This window comes from Anser brachyrhynchus (genome assembly GCF_964034855.1).
Source record: "Anser brachyrhynchus genome assembly, chromosome: 4".
Classification (NCBI taxonomy): Eukaryota; Metazoa; Chordata; class Aves; order Anseriformes; family Anatidae; genus Anser; species Anser brachyrhynchus.
This window is the reverse complement of record NC_137698.1, coordinates 42,927,945-42,951,827: the sequence shown is the minus strand read 5'-3', so window position 1 is coordinate 42,951,827 and position 23,883 is coordinate 42,927,945. Positions and strand designations below refer to the sequence as shown.

The 23,883-nt window shown below is 36.8% G+C and overlaps 1 protein-coding gene across 3 annotated transcripts; it reads left to right on the top strand.

Annotated features, from left to right (window-relative positions):
* Positions 1-28: 28 nt before the first annotated feature.
* ABHD18 (abhydrolase domain containing 18) lies at positions 29-23,803 on the top strand. Of its 3 annotated transcripts, none has more exons than XM_080591108.1 (14): positions 29-102; positions 3,614-3,740; positions 4,476-4,584; positions 7,770-7,854; positions 8,399-8,499; positions 10,456-10,534; positions 10,619-10,705; positions 11,506-11,531; positions 13,361-13,499; positions 15,493-15,582; positions 16,246-16,347; positions 17,680-18,058; positions 19,813-19,975; positions 20,975-23,803. In XM_080591108.1, the coding sequence occupies exons 3-14, from the start codon at positions 4,493-4,495 to the stop codon at positions 21,024-21,026; spliced, it is 1,395 nt and encodes a 464-aa protein (XP_080447234.1). In that variant the 5' UTR covers positions 29-102; positions 3,614-3,740; positions 4,476-4,492; the 3' UTR covers positions 21,027-23,803. The 3 variants fall into 3 exon arrangements, 2 of the variants coding, with proteins under 2 accessions (XP_080447234.1, XP_080447235.1); XR_013950867.1 differs by lacking the exon at positions 29-102 and having other exon boundaries at positions 3,128-3,740; positions 20,975-22,559; positions 23,024-23,803; XM_080591109.1 differs by lacking the exon at positions 11,506-11,531 and having other exon boundaries at positions 10,619-10,731.
* The last annotated feature ends 80 nt before the right edge of the window (positions 23,804-23,883 follow it).

The following is a 23,883-nucleotide window of genomic DNA, read 5'->3' as shown; positions in this document are numbered from 1 at the left end:
CAGCTCAGCGTGCGCCTGCGCGCTCCCGCCCGCCCGCCCGCGCGCGCGGCTGGCCCCGCCCCCTCCCCCCCTCCCCTCCCTCCCACCGCGGTGCCCCGGCGGGTGAGTCACCTTCGCGGGGAGCGGCCGTTGGGCGCCGGTGGCGGTTGGGGGCTGAGGGGGGGCGGGGGGGGCGCGCGCGCCTCGGGGCGTTAACGGCTGAGGGGCGGCTCGCGCCGCTGCGCTCCCTCAGGGGGGCCCGAGCGGCCGGCTGGCGGCTGCCGGGGGCAGGAGCCCGCCCGGGGGCTGAGCGGCCAGGGGAGGGGTCCCCGCTGTTTATCCTTGGGCTCCTCCGCCGGGGGAGGTTCTTACCTGGCCTGTTGGCGGCTCGTCGCTGTAATGAATGCGGGATTTTTTTTTTAAAAAAAAGGCTTTTTTTTTTTAATTGGGGAAAAAATAAAGCATGACCTCAGTTGGAAGGTATATATAAAGTAGCGTGTGGCAAAGACTGTCAGTAAGGCTTTTAAAATAAGCACGCCTTGCTTCCATCAAGTAACTTCCCGATGGCAGCTGTTTGGTGTTCACCGGTGGTGGAAGCAGCAGGCTGGGCTCCTGAGGAAGCTCTGCCTCAGTGAGCTTTGTGTGACTGAGGCTGCACGCGCTGTGTAAAAAGGAGCAGCTGACCTTTTATGTACTGGGTTTTGGATGAACTTTTGTGCCTGTTTCTACGAAATAACTGCACACCAACGACCTATAGCAAGCATGCGGTATGAGGGTTGTGAGGGCAAGGAAAAACATTCATCCAAGAGCATGGACCTAGGCTGTGGATTATCTCTAGGTTTTCTTGCTGCCTTCTCTGGAAGATATTGCCTTAAAGTGAAAGGGACTTTTAGCAGATCATTTACTAATGTGCCTGTGTACCTGGTACAATTTCTATTCACAACATGACGTAAAGCTTGCTGTATAAACAATGTACACACTGGATACTCAACACAGGTGTTGTTTCTTGGCCTACACAACTATGCAGCATCTTCCTTAGGTCATTATTTCCAGCTGGCCTGGCTTACAGAAGGATCCTAATGTGTAGTACCAAGTGGTGGAAACCCCCTTGCATTTGGAAACAGCTCTGATGATTCTTTCCTCAAGTTCAAGCTCTGTAGTAATAAATCTGCAGCTTCCAGCAACTGCATTTGACATTTCTGACAGTATCTGTAATTCTCTTTCCATGTGGCGACAGAAGCGTGCCCTACGCTTTTGTTACTAAGTCAAACAAATAGGGGGATGGTTGTCCTTTTTTGTTTTGGTAATATTTCTGAGAAGTTCCCTACAACATACTTTACACCCTTGGCATCATTCTTTTAGTGTTTCCTATATACTTTCCAGGAGTGGTTTAATCTCGAGGCATTCTTATTGAAATATCCTGAATTACTTAAGTGTCTTCATTTAATCAATGAAGTAGAATAAAGAATGAGACAACCCTTTCATTTCAGTCAATGTTGCTGTTATATATAATGTATTTGTTTAGGAACTTGTCTTGGCATTCCTTTGGAGTAGCAGATAGAGCTCATCATGCCAGCCTCCGGACTCATGGCAAAACGCTCATCTTCTTTCCTCTCTTATTTGCCTTTTATTTTGGAGAGAATTTAAATAAAAATAAAAATAAGTAAATAAATAAATAAGATCTGTAAGGCTGCTTTGTTAGGCTGCAAAGCATTCATTATTTCTTTCCCTGGCTGTAAAAAGCCCTCTCTATGTTGCTGTTCCTCTCTCAGCCCGCTGCTCTCTTCTAGCACCAGGAAGGTACCAAGCTGTCCCCCTGCTCCGAGCAGCAGAGGGGCCTTGGTGAGCCTGGCAAACGCCTTCTGCCTGACACCCCAACGGCACTGGGAGGTCAGTGGATGTCTCCAGAGTCAGCAAGGGAAAGGACCGTATTAAGGTAGTGAGAGAACAGTCTGGCAGGAAGGATGGGAGAGCAGGCACAGTGAGCGTTGTTACAGTTTCTGCCATCCCCTCTTGGGGACAGCTTTTGCTTGTTCCCTCGCCCATACTGTGAGGTGAGGTTGTTGGCTTACTTGCTGCTCAGGTGGGGGTAATGATTGCCATTGTACCTGCTGTTTGTTCTGAGCCTTGGGCTGCAAAGTGGAACTGCAGTTTTTCTGTTTTGATATGGCGGTAGTTTGAAGACTTGAGTGCTGTCCCTACATCCAGCAGTAACTGCGGGAAGTTTAGGAGTAAATAGTTGCTAATGGCACGCAGACTGACTAATAAAAATGCTGTTTTCTTCTGTTTACCTTTGCCTTGTGCTTGGGTCTCTATTGAGGTGGCCTTCACGGGAATGGGTGTAACCATTCCTGCCTCAAGTTGGTTACAGGGTGCACATCTTCACGGTGAAGTACCAAATGAATCACTGCAGTTTATTGCTGGCCATGTTGAAAGTACACTGTATTACTTTCTGTTTTCCACAGTACTTGTGATATTAGTTTTGCTGTGCTTCAGTAGATTCAGGCAGAAGTAACACAGTGGTCTTCGGCATTTTGGGGAGAGTGGGCAGTTACTGTAGCATTTCCCAGGAAAGTTTGAACTGAAGACATTGGGTAGGAAGTTTTTCAGATAGAGTACACCATGTTTGGGGGTACTGGTGGCTTCGTTTAGTTTTCTGATAGCAGAAAATATTTACTAAGTGAAAAGGAGTGTTCATAAGAAGATCAGACAAGGTCTTTATTACTTGGTTACAGCTGAAAGGTAGCTTGAATTGTAAGAAGCAATTTTTCCGTGGTTTCTTTGAGTTAAGGAGAAAATACATATATATACTTATATCTTGTTATAAAAAGCTTGGTTTGGTAGTCTGTCCATGGCAAAAGTTTCTTCCCTGTCTTTCCCCTCCTATCCATTCTGATACCAAAGGCTTGTGTCACTCTGGATTGATATATATTATAGCTACCAACGCTTGTTTGGTTGAGTTTATGTTGGTGCATAGCTTATGTTGCATAACACCATATTGTTTGGATATTTCATTGCATGCATATTTCAATACCATAGTAATTTATTCTACTAGACCAAGCAGATATGGATCAGCATAAGAAGATTAAATGGTCAGCTATTTGAGACTGACTGGTGGAGTAAGAGCTACTGCTTTTTACAATGTTAAAATAGAAGGTCCCCTCTTTGCCTTTCTGATGGTTTCGGGTATCTATTTCTGTCCTGTAATGACTGAATGTGGTTTTCTAGGATGCTTCTTCTAGCACTCAAGTACCTTAAATTGTCTATGGTTTCTATTTTGATTGTAACTTATGTTAAACATTAAACCTTTTTGGTATCTTGAGTTTTAATGCTTCTTAATGATATACTTAAGTGTTGTTTGTTTTTTTTTTCTTTAGAAGTGCAAAGGAGTGTATTATTCCAATGGCAGTTTTAACTTGTTATATTCTGATCAGTTCCTTTTAACAATGACCATATTAAAATATGATAGAAGAAATTAACTTGGAATTAACATGGAAAAGCACGAGTTACACTGTTTTGGAGTGTTATGAAGTTATTTAGGCCTTTTAGTATAGAGGCATCTAGAAAAAATAGAATATAATTGAAGGTAACTTCCTAACCAAGTCTTTGCTTATTATATCTTCTGTTCCCTTAGGCATAGGACAGATTGTGGACCTTATTTTCATTGAATAACCTGTATCCTGTTGATTAAGAAATCAGATTTGGTTTTTTTTTTTCCTTCCTCATTGGAAAAGCACAGTAGTGGCTCCCTGTTCATTTCAGTAAGTATTGCTTTGAAAATAAGACTGTTTGCCTAAAATCTTGTTGGCTTTAGCTATGTTTGGGCTAGTGTATTTGCTGAGAGTGATGATGCTGGTGTTAGGATTTTGATGGTGTGATTTGTTTTCTCAAAAGGGAGTGGGAACTTTGTTTTCAAAACCGTGAGAAGTGAGTTGGGGGAAACTGGAAAGGAAGGGATAGAGTAAGAATTAGAATGTATGCTTAAGATACCAATGAAGGCAAGTTTATAAAAATAAGTTTTCCATGTACTGGTGAAAAAGTTTTTTTGTCTGTATAGCTATATGTTTGCCGTCTACATAGCTGTATGGCGAGTACAGAGACAGTGCTGCTCCTACTGGTCAGAGTAAAAGACACTCAGGACTGGTTGAAGATGTAGTTCTGTGACCTCATGTGCCTCTTTAGTAATCTTGACCTAAATTATGTGTTAACTTTCTGGCTATATTAGACATATCAAATTGCTACTCCTTCATTCCACTTCTTTTCTTTTTTCTTTTTAATTTAAAAAAGGTAGTATTTGTATTAACTGCCTTTGCACTATACTTTGTTTAAATATGAAAAGAATTGACCTGAATGTCTAGGTTAACTTGGAATAAAATGGTATAGCTTTTCATTGTTACAGATACCAGAATAAGAACGGGCTTAGAGTCACAAGCAATGAACTTGCCACTCGTGTTAACTCCTTTAACTGCCTTGTTTTTACCTGTTCTTTTTTCTAGATGTGAGTTTGCTGCTCATGGGTGTAAGTAAATTAGATGTCTTATACAGAAAACTTCTCCTCACTAAACTCTTCATCAGAGGATGGGGAAAACCAGAGGATCTGAAAAGGTGATTTGTTTAAAAAAAAAAAAATAGTGGCATGAGTAGTACCTTATATTAAAAGGGAAAAGAAAACAGCCCTGAAATACTACCAGTTGTAGGTACTGTCCTGTTCATTTTTGAGTTCGAGTTTGTGTTTTTCTTCAGGAAATCATGTATTTCCATACTGATTGAGGAACTTGATCTAGAAGTCTTAAAGGGGTTTGTGGTTTTCTACTTAAAAAAGGTATTTTTGAGAGAATGTGTATATGTCCAATTACATTTTTGATTTATGTATATAAAACAACATAGTAAACAACAGCATATAAAAGAAGTAGTGTGTCTGAAAAGTATTGTCTAAGAAAATATTTGCTAGATTGTTACAGAGGAATTGTTCTGTGTAACATAAAGAGGATCTTTAGTTAGTTTTCTGTTATTCCTTAATGATGATCAGTTTTAGAAGTATAAGATATACTTAGAAATTTCTCTCTCTCATTGAGTGGTAAACTCATTCTTCTAAGATGTCTTTGAAAATGAAAGAAGTAGGATTACCACTTAATTTTTAAACATTTGCAGATTTTTCAAATTACTGTTAAGGTTAACATCTGGAAGTTAAACATGCATATCTTAAAAGTTCAGAAGTTCAGTGACTGAATGTATTCCACATCACGTAGTATTTAGATAGGAAATGATAAATTTCCATTTAATAAGGTAATTCTTCTGTATTTGAAAATCAATAAAGAAAACTTCAAACAAAAAAAAAATATGATTTTGTTCACTGTGGATAGTAGTAGAGTTATGTGGGCTGTTTTTCTTGTTTCAAAATCTCTTTCCTCAATTGTTCTCAAGTAGCAGTTTCCTGCAAAAAGAAAATGTTGGATTTTTAAAACATTAGTTTTCTTCTGGAGTAAGCAAAAATGTGTCTTTTACTTTATAGCTGCAGTATTTTACTATTGATTGTTGTATGTGCTTGAAAACTTTGAGGGATTTGATTAAGTTTCATTCTGCCATCATCCCCACTTATTATACAGGGGAATGTCTGACGAATCCTGTGGTGATCTCTAAGGGTAATCACGCTACTGTCAAAGAGCATTAAAGAAGCATTGCTGCTAGTCATAATCGTATCAGTTGCAGCTCTTCCTTTTTCATGATAGGGGTAGATGAAATCAAAAGCTGTGGGGGATACATGGGACAGGCTTGCTGGCCTGCTGGTCTGAAAAGAGGAAGAATTTTTCTGTGTTGCCCCTGGATGGAGAGATGAGCTGTCCCCCAAGCAGCTTGGCTTCACCGGGATGAAGAAGGAAGAACATAGCTCCTTCTGACTGCTCACATCAGCTAGTGGGAGGAGGGAGTACCATTCCCTAGTATGCAGATCATACTGGAAACAGCGTTAGCATTTGTTTTAATTGATAGAATAAATTGTTTCTTATACTTCAAGCATTAACTGAGTTTGACTGACGCCACTGACTACCTTGCCTAGATGTAATCTGAAGGTTTGCTGAGCACACCCCTGATGTGGTGACTTGATATCCTAATCCTTTGTCCTTAACCCATCAACAGGAGTTGGAATGCCTTAACACATGCAAGATTTAACCTTCAGTGTCCTCATAACTACAGAGGAAATAAGTACATGTAAATTTTTTTTTGAAGAGCTGGTGTCAAGCAAAACATCTTTGCATTCAGCTCACCCTCCGTACTCATGTCTTATACCTTTACCCTTGCTCTCTCAGAAATACTCAGTGTACTGTTCTGCATAAGAAAAACAAAGGCTATACAGTAGGGCTATTTTTGTGGTGGTGATGGTAAACTGCCTTTTCTTTGCTTTGTATAGTGGCTTTTTTTTTTGGTATTTGGAAGGTTGAACAGGTCACTCCTGTTATACCCCTCTTCTGTACTGTCCATCCAAATCTGCTGTTTAAGTTGGTCGGGTAATGTCTTTGTGTGTATTTAGAACTGTAAGAACAAACAAGTTACTCTTAGCATAGAGCATTTAAGGTTGTGTGGTGCTGCTTGAGGACATCTAGTCCCAAAACCTATTCAAAACAAAACTAACTTTATAGTTGTTTCAAGTCACTCTGCACCTCATCCTGTTAACTTTGAAAGTCCCTTGAGGAATGGACATTTCAGTTTCCTGGGGCACTGCTTTCCAGTGCTTAACCACTACTGCTGTGAAAAAAAATCATGTTTCACTAGGAATTTCTTATGTTGCAACTCACAACCATTGCCTCTTGTCCTCTCTCTGTATACCTCCGAGTCTTGATTCATCTTCTGCAACACTGCAGCCCGCTGAAGTAGCAGAAGGAAGTGGCTGGATTTGCCCTTTAGCTTTCTGTTCCCAAGGCAATGCATACCTGGTTCCCTCAGTCCTGTTGTAAGTCGTGTGTTCCATTTATACAGTGTCTGCCTGCTGGTCTCTGCATTATGCCAGCATCTCTTTAAGGACAGAGGTCCCCAAACTGGACTCTGTATTCCAGATGTGATTTCATGAGGGCTGAGTACGGGAGGACAGTTTCTTCCCTTCACCTGCTGTCTGCTGCCTTGCTGAATGCAGAGGGCGTGCTGCAAACTCCCACTCAGTTTGCTGTCTGCCAGAAGCCCCATGCCCTTTCCTGCAGAGCTGCTCCCTAGCCAGGCAGTTCCCAGCTTGTGTTGTGTGGGGCTAGGTGTAAGATTTTGCAATTGTATCGGTGAGCTTCACGATGTTTGTTGACTTGTTCTTCCAGCTTATCCAGGTGGCTTTGAACGGTATCCCTACTTTCCAGCTATCAACCTCACCCTTCAGTTTGAGTCACTCAGGAACTTCCCCAAACATGGCTGGTGACTTGTGGCGGTTGGACTTTGCACCATTGGCAGCTACTTTGACGTTGGCAGTCTAGCCTATCTTTTATCCGTTCAGTCCATATCTCTCTGGTTTGTCTGTGTAGGAGGTTCTTATGTCCTAATTTAGCCCCTGAAAAATGACATTAGTTTTAAAATGTTGGATGTAAAATACTATTTGGAAGCTGTGTAAGCTCTAGCAATATACTCGAGCCTTATATTTTCTTACCTTATAAATGTTCTTGCAGCCATGGTACCTGACTAATCTGTAAGTGCAAAGTTGGCTTCATAACTTTTATTTTCTTTGTGGCTTACTTCAGCTCCTGATGTTTTTTTTATGTATGTATATATATTTAGATTAAAAGATGAATTTTTTTTTCCTTGTTTCTGTTCAACAGAATATTTGAATTCAGAAAGATTATTGGAAACAGGGAAAAATGCCAGACGCTGGTTTCAAAAGATTACCCAGTTTTTATTGACAAGGTACGTAAAAGTAAGGGGTGCAGTTTAACTACTTTTATTTGCCTGATGGTATAAAAAGGTGAAATAAACTTAGTCTTTACCAGATTGCTTTTAAAAGCAATGGATTTTGATGTCATATAAATCTGCATTTTTCTGATGTTTCATTTTATCACCGGATGCTTTACTGCTGGGATTGGCACCTGCGGAACTTGAGTTAGGGACTGCATAGACACAGGATGATGAATGCACCCCTGACAATATTCAGTTAGTGAACCAGTAACTTCAGTTGCTCAAGCTCACAAAATGCTCAAAACTTAGTGTATGTTATTGAAGTACATGTTATTAAAATGGGACAGTTTAGGCTTATTACTTGGTTCCTTTAATAGGTCATTAGGGGAAAAAAAAGATGAAACACATTTGACTGTACTTTGTTTTGTTTTGTTTTTTTAAACTACATTTTTATCCTGTAAGAAATAATTCTCATTGAAGAGAGAATACTGATGTTGGCTTTCAGAGCAAGTTATACACTGACATGAAATATACTGCTCTCCCATTCTCTCTGTAGGTTGAGGAGCAATCAGACTGTAAAATCCTTGAGGGACACTTCATTTCCCCTTTGGCTCATTATGTCCCAGGTATCCTGCCAGTCGAATCTCTTGTAGCAAGGTAGGAGAAGCCAAGTGATATTTCCTTTCTGCAGCTAGCATTGGAGAGAAATAAAAATGATATATATGTAGTTTTATTGTGAAGTCAATTTATTGTTATACCAATTATCTGCAAAATAAATCAAACTCTGTGGGTTGTTTTTGTTAGCTAACATGTTGAAATAGATTTTGACCTCAGCGTGGAAAATAAATCTTACTCCTGTGATAGTTTAATTTGGGTGTAGATAATGTAGTTTGCTAGGGGACTTTATTCCAAAGTGGCGATGATATACGTGCGTTGTGCAACAAGGTTGATAAAGGTTGATTGATTATACTCTGAAGCCAGGAAAAAAAGTGAGCATTTCAAGAGATTGAACTGTTAGGGTAATGATGTGCATATTTAACTATGACTGGAAGAGAGCTTCTATAATTAGTCGTGATAATGTGGAAAACCTCAAATGTAATACTATCTGAAAGAGGATGGCATAACACTTTATGAAAAAGCTTAAGCTACGGTAATAAAAGTTAAAAGTTAGGATTACCTGGCTGTTAGTCACAGTCATTTCAGGTAATGCTTTGGCTGATTCTGAATATATATATATATTTTTGGTTGGTTGATTTTTGAGCATAGAAATCATGCACAAAACTATGGAATATATTTGTCTTCCAAATGAATGAGATGCTGGAAATAAAGGTTACGATAGATGTTTCTTCTATACAAGCAGCTTCTCCTACATATAAAACAACATTTTATATTGTATTTAGAGGAATCATTCAAACCTTCCATTTACATTCAGTACAAAAACACTACCTGTGTACTGAAATAATAGTTCATTTTATTGCAACAAGAGAAGCTGGTACCTTTTTTTTTTTTCTGGTAAGCCACAGGGACATAATTTTGTTTGCTTTTAGTTTTGATCTAAATTTTCATGATGGATTTTTTGTTTTTCCAGTCTTAGTTTGCTATTTTTGAACACACAAGTTTGGCAGCGGAAGTTAATACCGGTATCATTGATTTTATCAATATTGACAGGTGTTTTTATATAAACTTAAACATGAACTACACTAAAGAATGTAGTTCACAAAAAGTTCAATACCAAGAATATCAGTTCTCTTCCACTTCCCTTTGGTTAGAGAAAGAAACTCTCTCTTAGTATTACTGGGCTGAATAGTACCATAGTTGAAAATACAGTGTACTAATTGCTTCCTTGTGGGTGCTTTCTTACAGTTTGACATTGCATTATGCTACCTGTTATGTTGGGCACTACAGTTACAGCTTTGAAATGCTCTATAAATTTCCCTTAAGATCATTGTGCATTGTGTGAATCCGTTTTTGTTTTGTTTTGTTTTTGTTTTTGTTTTTTTGCCTTCCTGAATGTCATTCTGCTATAGGTAACAGTGCTCCATCTTGTGGGGACAATATTGGTGGCTCTGAAGTGATTTTTTTCACCCCAGTAGTTAGACTGTAAATAACTTTTGAGTAGACATTAAATGTTGGGTGTATAAAGTAGTTTCATGTTTGGTTGCCTTTTTTTTTTTTTAATTTAAATGTATTGCTCATCTTATTCTTCAATTTCATCTGTTGTGCCCTTAGGAGAAAAGTAGCAATGCTGCCTAGGAGAGCTAGTCATACTTGTTCAGGCAGCTCTTCATCTGAAATTCCATTTCTCCACTCTGCAAAATTTGAATTGTGATGATGAGGTAGTGGTCTCTTTTAGGAACATGATCTGTCAGCTTGGCTCCTTTTCTTGTTTGGCATTTATTCTGTCTTACTTTTGAATTCCTTTCTTTGTTGGATGTGTTTATGAAAAATGATACTGCTATATCAATGACAGTTTGCCTGAGTGTATTACAGAAATACTTAATTCTGTTGGTTTGTTGGGTTTTGTGTATTTTTTTTTCTTGTAGATTAATTTCTGTGAAGCAACTTGTAAATATAAATACTTCCTTTTCTGTAACAAGTATTTGTTTCTCATAGGTTTCAGTTCATAATACCCAGAAGATGGAATAGCAGGCACAGACCTGTATGCATTCATTTAGCAGGCACTGGAGATCATGTAAGTATATAAAATATAAAATTGATTATTATTGACAAGTATTCAGATTTTATATTAATGTGTTATCCTACATCTTACCTTCAGTACTTCTGGAGGAGACGCACACTGATGGCACGTCCAATGATAAAAGAAGCCTGTATGGCTTCTCTGTTACTTGAAAATCCTTATTATATCCTTTTGTGGAAAGCAAGATACTTGTGCTGTTCTCAATAGTTTCTCCAGGGAGTAGAAAACTTATCATACTGGTACAGTATCTAATTTGTAGATCAATTTCAAGTAGAGTTTCAGTGGATAGAAGCAAAGACCATTGAATGAGACACAATGTGGAACACATTCTGATGCTACTACATCAACTAACACTCTTCTGAATTTTTTTTTTAAATATCTCCTACAGCTTCTTACCATAGTCATCAGAGTAAAAGTTCTGACATGAGTCTATTTTCATCAAGGTATTGATGTGATCCCTCTAGTTGAGGCCGAGTGAAAACTGTGTGCTCATTCTGAATCACACTGTGTGACTTCTGGATGTATTAATGATGGAAAAGAATGTTTCGTCTCCTGTCTTCCCTTTTCAAATGTAACTCTTTAGTACCTCAGGTGCTTTTGAGAAACTTACTCTTGCTGTTTAGGACTTGATTTAAAAAAACAAAACAAAACAAAAACCAAACAACTGAGTCATCAACTCATCAGTAACTTCTGTAACAATGTTATCTCATTTTATTAAATAGAATCTCAGGTTATACTTTTCTCATACTTATATACCTGACAAAAGTAAAATCTAATGTTATAAATCACATCAGCAAGCATTTAACGTGATTTAGTTCCAGTTAAACATTTGGAATGTAAGTTCCAAATTCAAATTAATCAATGTGCTACTTATGTATGTGATTAATTTTGTTTTTTAATTTTTATTTTACTTGCCATTTTTTATATAGACAATTTTTATTTTCTTTAACTTGAGTCTTCTACATGGCTGTAGAAAACCTAAGGATCAATTGTAAGTATTACTGGCGCATTCATGGATACAGTCTTTTCAAAATACTACTACCCTGTCCCCCAAAGTAGTGTGAACTCTGATAGCTTATTAAGAAAGTGAAATCCCAAACATGCTGTTAATGTGAAATTATCAACCCTTTGCTGGGCTACTTCATTACTGTTTTTGTTAAGAGATCACAGTTATCAGGAAAGTTTGCGCAAGATGGAATTGCAGTATAAGAATGAGATGAGTGAGTGCAAGCAAGAACCAGTTTATTTTCCTGATTGGCAACTGTGTGTGTATAAACGCTGCAATAGTTTCAGTCAACTATGAATTATCTTTGTCCAGATAGCATATTTTCCTATTATAGTAGCTAAGTTTTTCCTTTTCCAAGATACTTCAAAAGGACCGCAGTCAGATGTAAATTTGATGTTGCTTATTTGTTAGTCTGTGGAAACTATGCAGTATTCAGCATTGAGAAAATGTTATAACCAAAAATAGTTTCTAAGTTTATTTTCAAAGCGGATGTAAAATTGTATTTATTTTGATACAACCATAAAAAAAAAAGTTATAAAAAATTGCCAGCTGATTGTTGTAAAAATGCTTTTTTAATAGGAAGACCATTTATGGATATGTTCTGATTATTGTGTTTAGAACTATAAGATTATAGGAAAGTGAAAGGAGAGGCTGTATACTGGAATAGGTTGGATTTTTTTTCCCTGTTACTGAGTAACTGATACAGAAAAATAAATAATTTGGTGAGGATATTTCTAACTCCTTTTTCTGTTGTCTAGCTTGACAGCTTAGTATATGAATGATGTAGACAAGGATTCTCTGAAAGGCAAGTGCTCAGTCTAATATCCCAAGCAGTAATTGTCAATCTTCAATACAAGGTTACATACCAGGAGCAGTTCTTTAGTTAATACAGTAGTAACAGTGCTTAATAAATATAGCAGGTATTATATAGCTATATATATACATGGCTGAGGAATCTCTCATAATAAAGCTGTAGAAAGAATGTTAGCTTATAAAGCCAGTCTGCAGCAGCTAAATTTGTTTCTCCCTTGACAGCAAGCATTGTCCTTTTGCTTCCAAGTATCTTAAATGTGACTGTATGCTGGCCAAAGAGGCCAGTAGCCTTTTATAACCTGTATGATACTGAAAATACACAGTCCCCCTTACCAAATTAAGGTGTGTTAATTGCTCTGTAGAGTACAATTATTTTTCACTTCTTGAGAGTCCCTCTGACGGTTCAGCTGAACAGCTTTCTCCTTTTTTGTTTCCTCTGTTTCAATGCTTTAGAGTACACTACATGAATATCTCAGTACCGTGACACTTCCCACTTTACAGTTTCAGTCTTAAGTGACACTGATGAGTTCTTCCAAAGCTGGCATACTGATTGCTCTTCAAATGTTGTGTGCAATTTTTCAATGATATGAAACAGGTAAATAAGAGAAAAGAAAAAGGATTGTTTTCTGCAAGTAAGATAGTGTATGTCTCGGATTGTATCACCGATTCTATTTTAAAAACAGCCATTATAACTTTACAGCACAGATCGCTCCTAGTGAGATTCTAATGTTGGTAATACCTGTTTCTAGAAGACTAGGTGGTCGGTAATATTACATTAGAAGCTTAGAAGGGGTCTTCCTAGTCCTCATTTAGATCTGCACTAGGAAAAAGTGCCAGAGAATTTCGACATACTTCTCCTGTTGAATCAAGAGGAGTTAAGCTCCAAAATTCTCTGGGAGTATGATCAGGCTTTGTATACAAGTATGTATAGGATGACTGAGAACTGTCAAAATCTAATCTTAGAAAATAAATCCTGTATTTTCCTTTTCTGGGGAGAAAAGACGGTCATGTTTAAAAAATGTCTCGGACCTGTTTGTGATGGGAGGAGCTCTTGTTCTAGAATCTGCAGCTCTTTTGCACTGGCTAGAGAGAGAAGGCTATGGACCGCTAGGGATGACTGGAATATCCATGGGAGGACATGTAAGCTTTTATATTTCCTGTTTAGTATTTTTTTTTATTTAACTTCTCATCTGATCATTTAGCATACATGAATAATTTGTTTTATAGTGTTCCTCTCTGAAATACTTTAAATATTTGGAGTCATGAGGAAAAATTGTTGGCAATTCTCATGTTCTGTAGTACTGAATTACTATAATCCTTAAGAAATGCTGACAACTCATAGAGCCCTTTGTCAGCCATCTCCTCATAGACTTAATATCAATATAAGCTTCTCACATAATTATGTTTATTTCCCCAATGGGAAGAAATGTTTTATGAAAGAAGTTCTGTACTGATCAATTGCTAGTTCTCCCTCCTTTCCTCCATTCTTCTTGCCTAAACTTCTGTGTTTGGATGCACTGAGTGAAATGCATTCTCTCTGTAGGCATATCATAATTGAGGTGACTTTTGGTGTCAGTTCTGTTGTTCTCAACTCATCCTTTTTCCTGATCATTGGTATTGATTACAGAAGATATCTGGAGTGTGGTGGATAACATTTTGTGTGTGGTTGTGCATATTAAAACTAAAACAACAGTGTGTTGTGAGAAAGATACTTGAAATCCTAATATGCAGTCAAAATATTAGTGCTTGTGTCTCCACAGATGATTGTTGATCTGTGATAAATGTATAAAAACCCTATTCAAACAACATACCTCTTTTTTGCTGATCCTTTTGTGTTTGTTTCTTGTTAGGAGCTAAGTAGATAACACTGGTAATGGCCGTGTCTTCTGAAAGAAAAATATTTTTCCTCCAAAGCACAATTTTATGACTCTAAATAAACATAAGTGTGTAAAGCACCTTACATTCACATAGGTATTGCCCTGACGAGACAACTTTTATGTTAAACATGTCTTCTCTGTCTTACAAATAAGTTGAATCATACCTCTTAAACTGATCTGTGCACTACTAACTGCAGGCCACTTTTAATGCTGCGTGAATGCTGTGGGAATAACAAGAGTGTCGTATCCCATACCAATATGTACAGCATGGGTATAGAAAGAGGCAAGATCAGAGAAAGTGAGTTTGGAAATTCCTTTAGAATATTTCTTTTAGTCCAGAAAGATACATTTTTGGCTAGTCCTGATTTAAATATAAAACCATGGAAATAAATAGTTTTTGTTGTTACATATATTTAGAATGTGATTTAGAACAGAAAGGAGGTAGCGTTAATTCAGTTCTAAGGATGGAGAGAGCTGGAACTAAGAACAAAGAAGTCTGCCTTTCTGACTATTAGAATATAGATATGTGGTGCTTTTGTCACTTTTTATTAATAAAAAAATAATCAGAATTGTATTTCAGTTGTGTAAGTCTATTAGAGTGTCTAGGACAGACATGGGCTATTTTGTACTAGGGATTTTACACTGTTCAGTTTAGAACAATAAAATACAATCTGGCGTGCTGTATAAGGAAGTATTTGCTTGCCATTGCTGTATGTTGAGCTTCTTTGCTCGAATATTTCTGGTATAAATAGAATATTTACCAGAATATGTCTTGAGAACTGATGTAAAAACAGTAATTTAGATGTTAAAGGACAGAAAAACAGTCCACTTAATATCCTGAATTACTTCTCTTCCACATTTTGTTTCCAGTATACAGATTCAAAAGTGTAGAAGTATAAATAGTTCTCATAGATTATGTTCATTTTGCCTCGAAATAAGCTTGCAAGAGCCTGGTGAAAGAGCTATATGGAAGTTTTTCACGGTTTGAAATAACTAAAGGGTCAGAACAAATATTCTGTTCAGCTGTGAAATTAATTCTATCCAGAACAATATTTGTTGTTAGGGAAATCATTGAAGAGCAGACACTATCTTTCTTCTGAATTTTAAAGAGGTGGAAGTATATCCAATTACCACAGTCCTTAACAGCTTTGGCACTGCTTATTTAATACTGTATAAACAAATAAAGGCGAGAATTCTTAGAATTCCTTTATCGTGAATTCAATATTAAAATATGTAATAACTGCATTTGATTATAGATGGCTTCACTGGCCGTGACGAACTGGCCTAAACCACTGCCATTGATTCCATGTCTTTCCTGGTCAACAGCTTCTGCAGTCTTTACTACGGTAATTATCCTATATTTTTACTAATACACTAGAATGTAATCAGAAACATAAGGTTTGGGTTGGATATGTTCACCTTATCAGGCAGGCATTTCATTACCCTTTGGCCCTTATTTAGTGGCAAAATCTGCCCTTCCTGCTCAGGATGTACAACATGTGATAGGGAAGGTGGCTTTGAGCTGCTTCAGCGGGTCGTGTATGAAATAGGAGGCAGCAGCTGGTTTGTGACAGCGTTTGGAGTCCTGCTCTGAAGGTGTCTGAAGGTGGGAAGATGAGGAAGGAAACCATGAAAATGGACTTTTTCTGGTCAAAGCCTGGCTTAAATAGTGGGGTGATAGCGCTGCAACTACCATTAGCAGTACCTGTTTTATCTACTGCTGAGTTAGGTGAATGAATAGACCCACTTTGACACTCATCATTAGCTTAGTCCAGTCCAGATGTGCATTAAAAAAAATAAAAATTAAAGGGAAATGGGTTTCAATGTCATATGTCATAACGTGTGGCTTATAATCAATTCCAGTAATTCTAAGGGTTATCTGGAAACTTGGGCACAACTGGAAAAACCAAATTACAGACAGGAACAAATCAATCTTCTCTGTATGCCGTTATTTCAGAAAGGTCTCTGGCTTTTACTTGTGTAACAGATACTTGTGTTTCTAACTTCAGGGTGTGTTGAGCAAGGCAGTGAACTGGAGAGAGCTGGAGAAACAGTATTTTACGCAAACTGTTTATGAAGAAGAAATCATTCAAATGCTTGAATACTGTGGAGTAAGTATAGTTTATTTTTGCTATTTACTAATGTTTACATTTTTAAATATAACAATGTAGCTTTTATTTCTAGTAAAGGTAGCCAATTGTTAGGTAAAAACACGTCTGCCTGTTGTTTCCATATGCTTTTGATAGATTTAGTCTTTGAAAGAAATCCTTCTGAAAAAAAAAAGAGAAATTAATGTTTTGGTTGAATAATATGTGTTAAGTATAGCCCTTGCTGCAAATTTTTGTTTGTGATCACAGTTAAGGTATTCTGCAAAATAAAATGGATCCAGTCAAAACATGGGAACCATAGTTAATTCTTCCCAGTTAATGGCTTTGTAGTCCAGAAAGCTTGTAGCCGGAAGTGTAAATATCTAAAACTTGTCCTTCCAAGCAATTGCTTTCAAATATTCAATATTGTATAATATATATTTTTAAAATGTAGCAACATTAAGTTACTTTTCTACTTTGTTTAAAGTGCTAGGTCTCATTATTTCTGTTTCCAGCTGTGATGTTTTGCTTTCTTGACATTTTTGGCTAGGGTTGAAAAAAAGTCTCAAAAGGAATTTCTAATATAGAAGAGAACTGGGACAATGAGAGAGAACTTTTCGAGAATATTTTTGTTTCAACACTTCGCTAACAAATTCTTATAAATAACGTTTTTTCTAAGATTCTTTGTTAGGTGTCAGTTCTTTTTCAAGTATATTAACGCAGGAGAAGTGGGGCTGGGGAGGCAACAGCTATTTAGGCACTTGCCATTTTTACATTATACATGTTCTGGAGCACTGATGGAACAGACAGGATGAAAAGAAGAAACATTTCAAGATGTTCAGCTTTTGTCATCCTATTACTTGGAGGGAGTATATTTTTTCAGTCCTAAACCAAACATTAGACCTGGTCAAATTATTTTTCTTCCCACCTGTGAAGAAATGTTGTAAGTGTTAATTTTTGAACACTTTTTCAAAAAGGTACTACTGCTGTTTTGAGAGAAACAAGTCTGAGAAATGCATAGTTTTTGATTTATTTGCCCAGAAATTTAAGCTGACTAAATTGCAGTCATGAATTCAGAGTTTAATACAGAGCTAAAAATAGACAAACATTTGCATCATACACTACCATGGATAAGCACTTACTGCATTTCTTAAGCTGACAGAAATATAGAATTAAAATATCAAACGGTTATGGTGATTGGGATTTAATTTACTGAGTGACATGTGCAAACTGAAAATAACAAGTACTGCGAGCAGTCTTTGTCTCCTTTTTATTGGATATGGAGTTGATCTGAAGTGTAAGATTAACCAGCTGATGTAAAGGACCCTTAATAAAAGACTTGTTGTCTTTGTTTAGACAGATTCTTTCAAGATGGGACAAGACTTTGTTAAAAACTTCCCTGACAGTGTGGACAGTCTGGAAGACATAGATGTGACTTCCAGAATGTTCAACCTTGATTCCTCGAACAAGTCTGTATCTAAAGAAGCTGTCCACAGCTTTACCACAAATAAAAGTACTCTAAGTGCCTCATCAGAAAGACTCTTAATACAAGATGCTCCTAAAATGCAATGCATGAATCAAACATTTTCAACCAGTAGCAACAGCAATAAAAACTTAAACAGCCAACATGGACAGAGGATAAATAATAGAAGAAGAAGTGAGACTTTACAGAGAGAATCCTTAAGGTTCATGAAAGGAGTAATGGATGAATGTACCCATGTAGCTAACTTTTCAGGTATGTATTTGTTTATTTTAATGAGGAGTTTGGAAAATTGAAATAGAATACTATGGAAGGAAAGGTATTCTCTTCATCATTCCATTGTGTAAACCTGCTGGGACCTTAGGTGAAATATGAAAATGTCCTGAGTGTTGTTCAGCAACATCTGTTTACAACTCCACTTCCTAATTGGTTTTTTTTATTTCTTAGAGGTCAACCGATGTTAGAGTTAACTCAAAATTTGCTTTTCTGTACCTTTGCTCATTTTTTCTGTGCCTTGCCATGGCTATTTTCAGATATGAGTTAGTGCACATTCATATTATTTAAAAGAACAAAATGTCTTTGATATAATGAATATCTAGCGCTAATTAATCTGTTTTGTCCTGCTAATAAGGTTTTTCAAGCAGATTCAAGTAAATCTAATTGGATGGAAATCTATTACTGACTTGGCATAGAAAGTAGTCTAGGTAGCTTAGAATGAAGATTGAACGATACTTTAAGACAAATGTGACCAGTAAAGATACACTGATGTCCTTCTGGGATGATACAGTCTGGCGAACGTAATGCTTCCCAAGACAAGCACAGCATATAGAGGGAGCTGTAGCCCAGCAAGCCTTAAATCTGATGAAGCTGGGTTTCTTGGCATCTAGAACATCTTGGCATCCCTTTGCATTGCTTGCAAGCAGACCGTTAGAACAAGTGATTTCTTCCTAGAACTGATTGAAGTACTTTTGCTGAGGTGAGGGTTTGGAATTGCTTTTGAAAAATGTCCATTCATAAAACGGTTCAACTATGCACATACCCATTGAGGACTCTTAACATGTCCCAGGACGTACTTTGACTTCATACAGGTTTCTGACAGAGCTAACTTGATACTGAGACCCTGTGCCACCTCATTTTTGAATTCTGGCATTCAGTACTCCACCGGTAAATGTAAAAAATAAAACAAATGTCCAAAGCTTTCTACTCTAATGCAGATTTCTTGACATGGAAAATGTCCCAGATCACTGCTACCCAGGAATATTTTGTGACACATACTAGTGAAGTGCTTTCCGTAAAGCTTCAAATGTTATTTCTGTAGACAGTAAGAAGAATGTGAACTTCATTCTAATTACAGACATGTTTATATCTAGACACTTATCCAGGTATCACTCAGCTAAAGCATTGACCTTTCTTGAAGCTTAAGATCTTTGATCTCAGTGCGCTTGTCAAAGTGATGTAGTCCTTTGTGCTCTTGATGCTCTGGCATACGCTGCATCCCTTGCCACGATATGCTTGGTGTTATCTGGAGAGGAGCTCTGGGAAATCCACCTACCATTCAGATTTCATGGAAAATTGAATGGAAAGCTAGAATCTATCTTAGCATTTCATATCCTCTATACATGAGTATATACAGAAGGAAAAGGTCTAAATTATTTGTGACCTTCCATCTGCAAACGGCTTAGTTTGTCACTTCTACTGTACCACATATATTCTTTGTGAAGAGAGAACTGTTCTGTGTTCTACCTCATTTTGGTGTTATTTCTCTAGTCAGCATTTTGGTATTATTCCTTTTAGTAATCAGATTGGTGAAACTCTGGCTGTAAGTAGTAAGTACTGTAGCATCAAAAATTGGATAAATACTGCTGGAGACATTAGAAAATATCATTTGACTAAAATTTAAAATAAATTTTAAACGAATCGAGAGCATCTTTCCAACAGAAATTTCAGCTGAAGTATTTCAATCATGTTATTATCTTAGATGAATTTCATTTTGATTTTTTTTTCTATAGTTCCAGTTGACCCAAGTTTAATCATAGTTGTGCAAGCGAAGGAGGATGCATATATTCCCCGAACTGGGGTGCGCAGTCTTCAGGAAATCTGGCCTGGTTGTGAAATCAGGTATCTGGAAGGAGGTCATGTCAGTGCCTACCTCTTCAAACAAGGACTCTTTAGGTAAGGTAGACAGGAGATTTTAAAAATAGTTGAGAGCTTAAAATCATAATTTTGAGATATATCATTTTGCTTCTAAAAAGCAAGTCTATAATTACTTTAAAACAACAAATAGCAAACACCACTTTGGAGAACAAATTACTGGATCTCAGAGAATGTTACCGTTCTATTTTATGAGCAAAGATGAGGTATAGCATACCTCAGATCCTTCGGTAAGCTTATGGCAAGAGAATGATCGTTATCACTCTTGCTTTCCTTGAGTGAGTTTGTTCACTGGACACCAGGAAGTATTTTTTAAGGAGTAACCACTTAAGTTGTATTGCACAGCTGTTGTCTTTTTGCAAATGCGGTTTTCTGAGAACAAACAATTGAAGACAAGAAATAGAGCATAAGCTTAATTGCACATGAGTATTACTTGCGTGAACTCTTGCTTTAATAATACTAGGTGACAACTTGCTGAAGTCCATTATCTAATGCAGTTATATACCTGCAGTTCCTTACTTCTTAAGAGTTAAATACTTGTGGTATTGATTTTAAAACATAAGGAATTAGCAAGAGTGTAAATCCCATTCAGGAAGTCTGAGCAACAACAGAAATGGACATAGCAGGTCAAGCTATGTTAACCGTTAGCTTACTCCTATTTAAAACTTCAGCCTCGGTTTATGTTATGACAGTTGTTCAAAAGCAGTAAATAATGCATGTCTGACATACTTCCTGACATGTTTGAGTAGAAAATTCCTAGTTCATTAACACTTGCACTCGTATGAAAGCTGGAAAGTAGTCCCATTCCCTCCTGAAATAGACATATATTACTGGATTGAAGTGAGAGATCGCAGAAATAAGTGAAGGAGAAAAGAATGCCTAATACCACTTCATAACTTACTGCCGTTTTCAAATTGTAATGATACATTTATTTTAGAAATAAACAGAAACAGGCCGTTTACATCTACCCTTTCCCAAATTATAAAGGTAATCTATAATTGTTATTTCTTCTTGTTCTAGGCAAGCAATTTATGATGCGTTTGACCGCTTTCTTCAGAAATATGCTGTTTAACAATCTTCAGAATGTATTCAAACGGATCTCGTTTGTATTTCCCCTTACTGGAACTCATATTTGGAAAACAAGCCTCTTACAATGTTGAGTAGATGGTCACTTATTTTGAATGTTGTACGTAACAATTATAAAAAAACAACAACACATAAAGTACCAGTATTACTTTCATGTCAACCAAGTGCCATTCAGACATGTTTCAGCTTTACCTGTGAAAAAGCAATGGCAGCATTTGTCAGTGCATGAATGGTTTGTGTACTTCATATTTAATTGCATTTTGTATTCCTTTAATTCTGTATTTGTTGAAAATAGATCAATTTAAGTATTGATAAAATGTAAAATTTGATGCAGGGCTAAGATGTTGTCTTGCATTTAGTGTATTTATAATTTGTTCCAGCTATTTTGTTCTCCTCTTGCTTCCTTGGCACCTTGGTATTCCTATTGCATTTTACTACGGCTTTGCCAACACTGCCTCTTGTGTTTGTCACTATTTTCTCTTTTATGAATTGGAAATGAGCTATAGTGGAAAGGGCAGAATCAAATCTCGCAAAAAGAGCTTGTAAAAATGGAATGCAGGGTGAGGGAAAGACATTTTCATTCAATGCATCCATTAGATTTTTCTGCCACTGAATTAAACCATGCCATTCTGGAAGAGTCATGTAGCTATTCATTGGTTGGTTTCACAGAACTGAAATAATTGTAAATGGAGCACCCAGTAATTCATTTTTTACATACATTCAGTTGGATATTAAAGTTTTTCTAGTAGTTTTTTTTTTTAATTGCTAAAGGGAATGAAAATAATTTTTCTTTAGAAACAGTGGCAGAAGGAGTCTGATTCTAAGCAGTTAAATCAACAGCAGATTATATGGTGCTATAAACACCTGTTTGAAACATTTCAGCAGGGGTCCTTTTTAAAATGCACTCAGTACTGATATGCAAAATACAGTATAATATTGTATAATTTTTTAAATGTATGCAAGACTAAGGGTTATCAAAACAGTTACATTGGCTCCTTACTTTTCAGCAGTGTATTTTTAATGGATGTAAAAAAAAAAAAAAAAAAGGTAAAAAAGGTTAGGTTTAAGAAAAGCTTAAACTTGTTTAAGAAAATCCAAAACGTGTTGTTTCCTCTTTTGGAATGAAAAATGCCAAGAAACTACAGTAAAAACAAAGGTCATCATGCATCAGCTGTATCTGGTAGCTGTCTGCATCTTATGTTGTGGTTATGTCCTGTATCGTTCTTTTGAAGCAACTTTGCAGAGAAGCTGAAGGCCAAAACACTTCAGTTACTAATTTAAGTACAGTAACGACAGGAGTTACACAGAAATAAATGGTAAAATCCAGATAGTTCTGGAGATACGTGACTTTTGTACCTTTCAAATCAAGCACTTTGTTGATCTTCATGGGTACCATAATGGTTTTTAATAGTCAGTGTGAAGCAATCAAAACTGAGATTGTTTAAATATATTGTCTTGAATTTCAGTCTGGCAGACAGAACAAGTAACTGGGAATGAATCATGGTTCACTTGAAAATTGGTAAGTTCAGATAAAACTGAAATGCAGCAATTTGTAATAACCAAAGTCAATTAGCATCCAAATTTCCTGAAAATGCAACAAGTTATAATATATAATATATTGGAAGTTACATTGCTTGTTTCAAGTGGTTTTTCATCATTTCTTTAGGCATTGTTGGTTTTATATATATTGGGAGCAAGTATGAAGTGACTAGTGTGTTTAAATATTTGAAAATACTGACTGTTGGAAGGTTTGAAATCAATTATTTGCAAGCTCAAAATCTAAAATTAAATGCTTGAATACTAAACTCAAAGTTTTATGGGTTTTAACTTGATACAAGCTCAGTTGTCAGCTTAGCTCAGTTGTCACCCTTAGCTCAGTTGTCAGCTGAGGGTGTTTTACACTGTTTGCTGTTCACCAAATTGTTTTTGTCTCTGGTCGCATTTGAATGTATCTGTGTGCTTTATGTCCTGTTTCTGTTGCAGCTATGAAAGAAAGGGAGATAACTGGTGGCAAGGGAAAGGGCTTGAATAAATGGAAGAGAGAAAAGATAGAGTTTATAAGGCCAGGAGTAAGCCTAAAGAATCAACTTCTCTACGCTGTGAAGTATACATGCCAATGTAAATATTTTCAAAGATCACAATACAAGGAATTACACAACTTACAAAAACTTGACATTCTGAGGTTAGTGTTCTGATGATACTACTACTGAGGCTTAACTTTCCTTAAGGGCGTGCCATTCAACGAAGCAGATTTATATTGATGTAACTCCTGTTCCCGAGAAAGTCTTCTGAAAATAGTGAAGGGCTGGTCTCTAACAAGTGAGAAATCATACTTTGCTAAGTAACTAAAGTAGCGTTGCCAAATATAAGAGTCCAGTAAGAAGCATTTAAGAAATTTCTCAGAATAATAATAATAAAAAAGGAATAATTACGTATGTGGTTTACATCTGCCAGTTATCAGACACAGGAAGCTATTAGCTGATCTGTAAAGGGAAAAGTCTTGCAGTGTAAATGTTTTAACTTTTGGAAAACGGGCTTTTTAAACCAGATTTTATGAATAAGTCCTAAGAGAGCATTATTAGTAATCCATTTTTGATGTTAAATGATTTTAATTCAGTAAGTGCATGAGAAAAACATTGGAATAAGGTTCCTGCACTAAATCCAAACAGCAGGTAGCCATTCTGTGTGTCTTAAACTTACTGTAAAACTGACCTTGATCATTTTTCAGTTGTAATGATTTTTCAATAAAAATCCTACAAAACAGCTGTGTGGTGGTTTTTTTCCTTGTCAACATGAGTTCAAAATGCTTCTCATTGTCATCCTCTAATCCCTCATATTCCTAC

What these genes read in the sequence shown, in the direction of transcription:
- ABHD18 (XM_080591108.1), top strand. Translation starts at nt 4,493, where the DNA reads ATGGGTGTAAGTAAATTAGATGTCTTATACAGAAAACTTCTCCTCACT. An exon ending in GTCGAATCTCTTGTAGCAAG is followed by an intron (nt 8,500 to 10,455) that starts GTAGGAGAAGCC and finishes TGTTTCTCATAG; the next exon opens with GTTTCAGTTCATAATACCCA. An exon ending in CTTCTGCAGTCTTTACTACG is followed by an intron (nt 15,583 to 16,245) that starts GTAATTATCCTA and finishes TTCTAACTTCAG; the next exon opens with GGTGTGTTGAGCAAGGCAGT.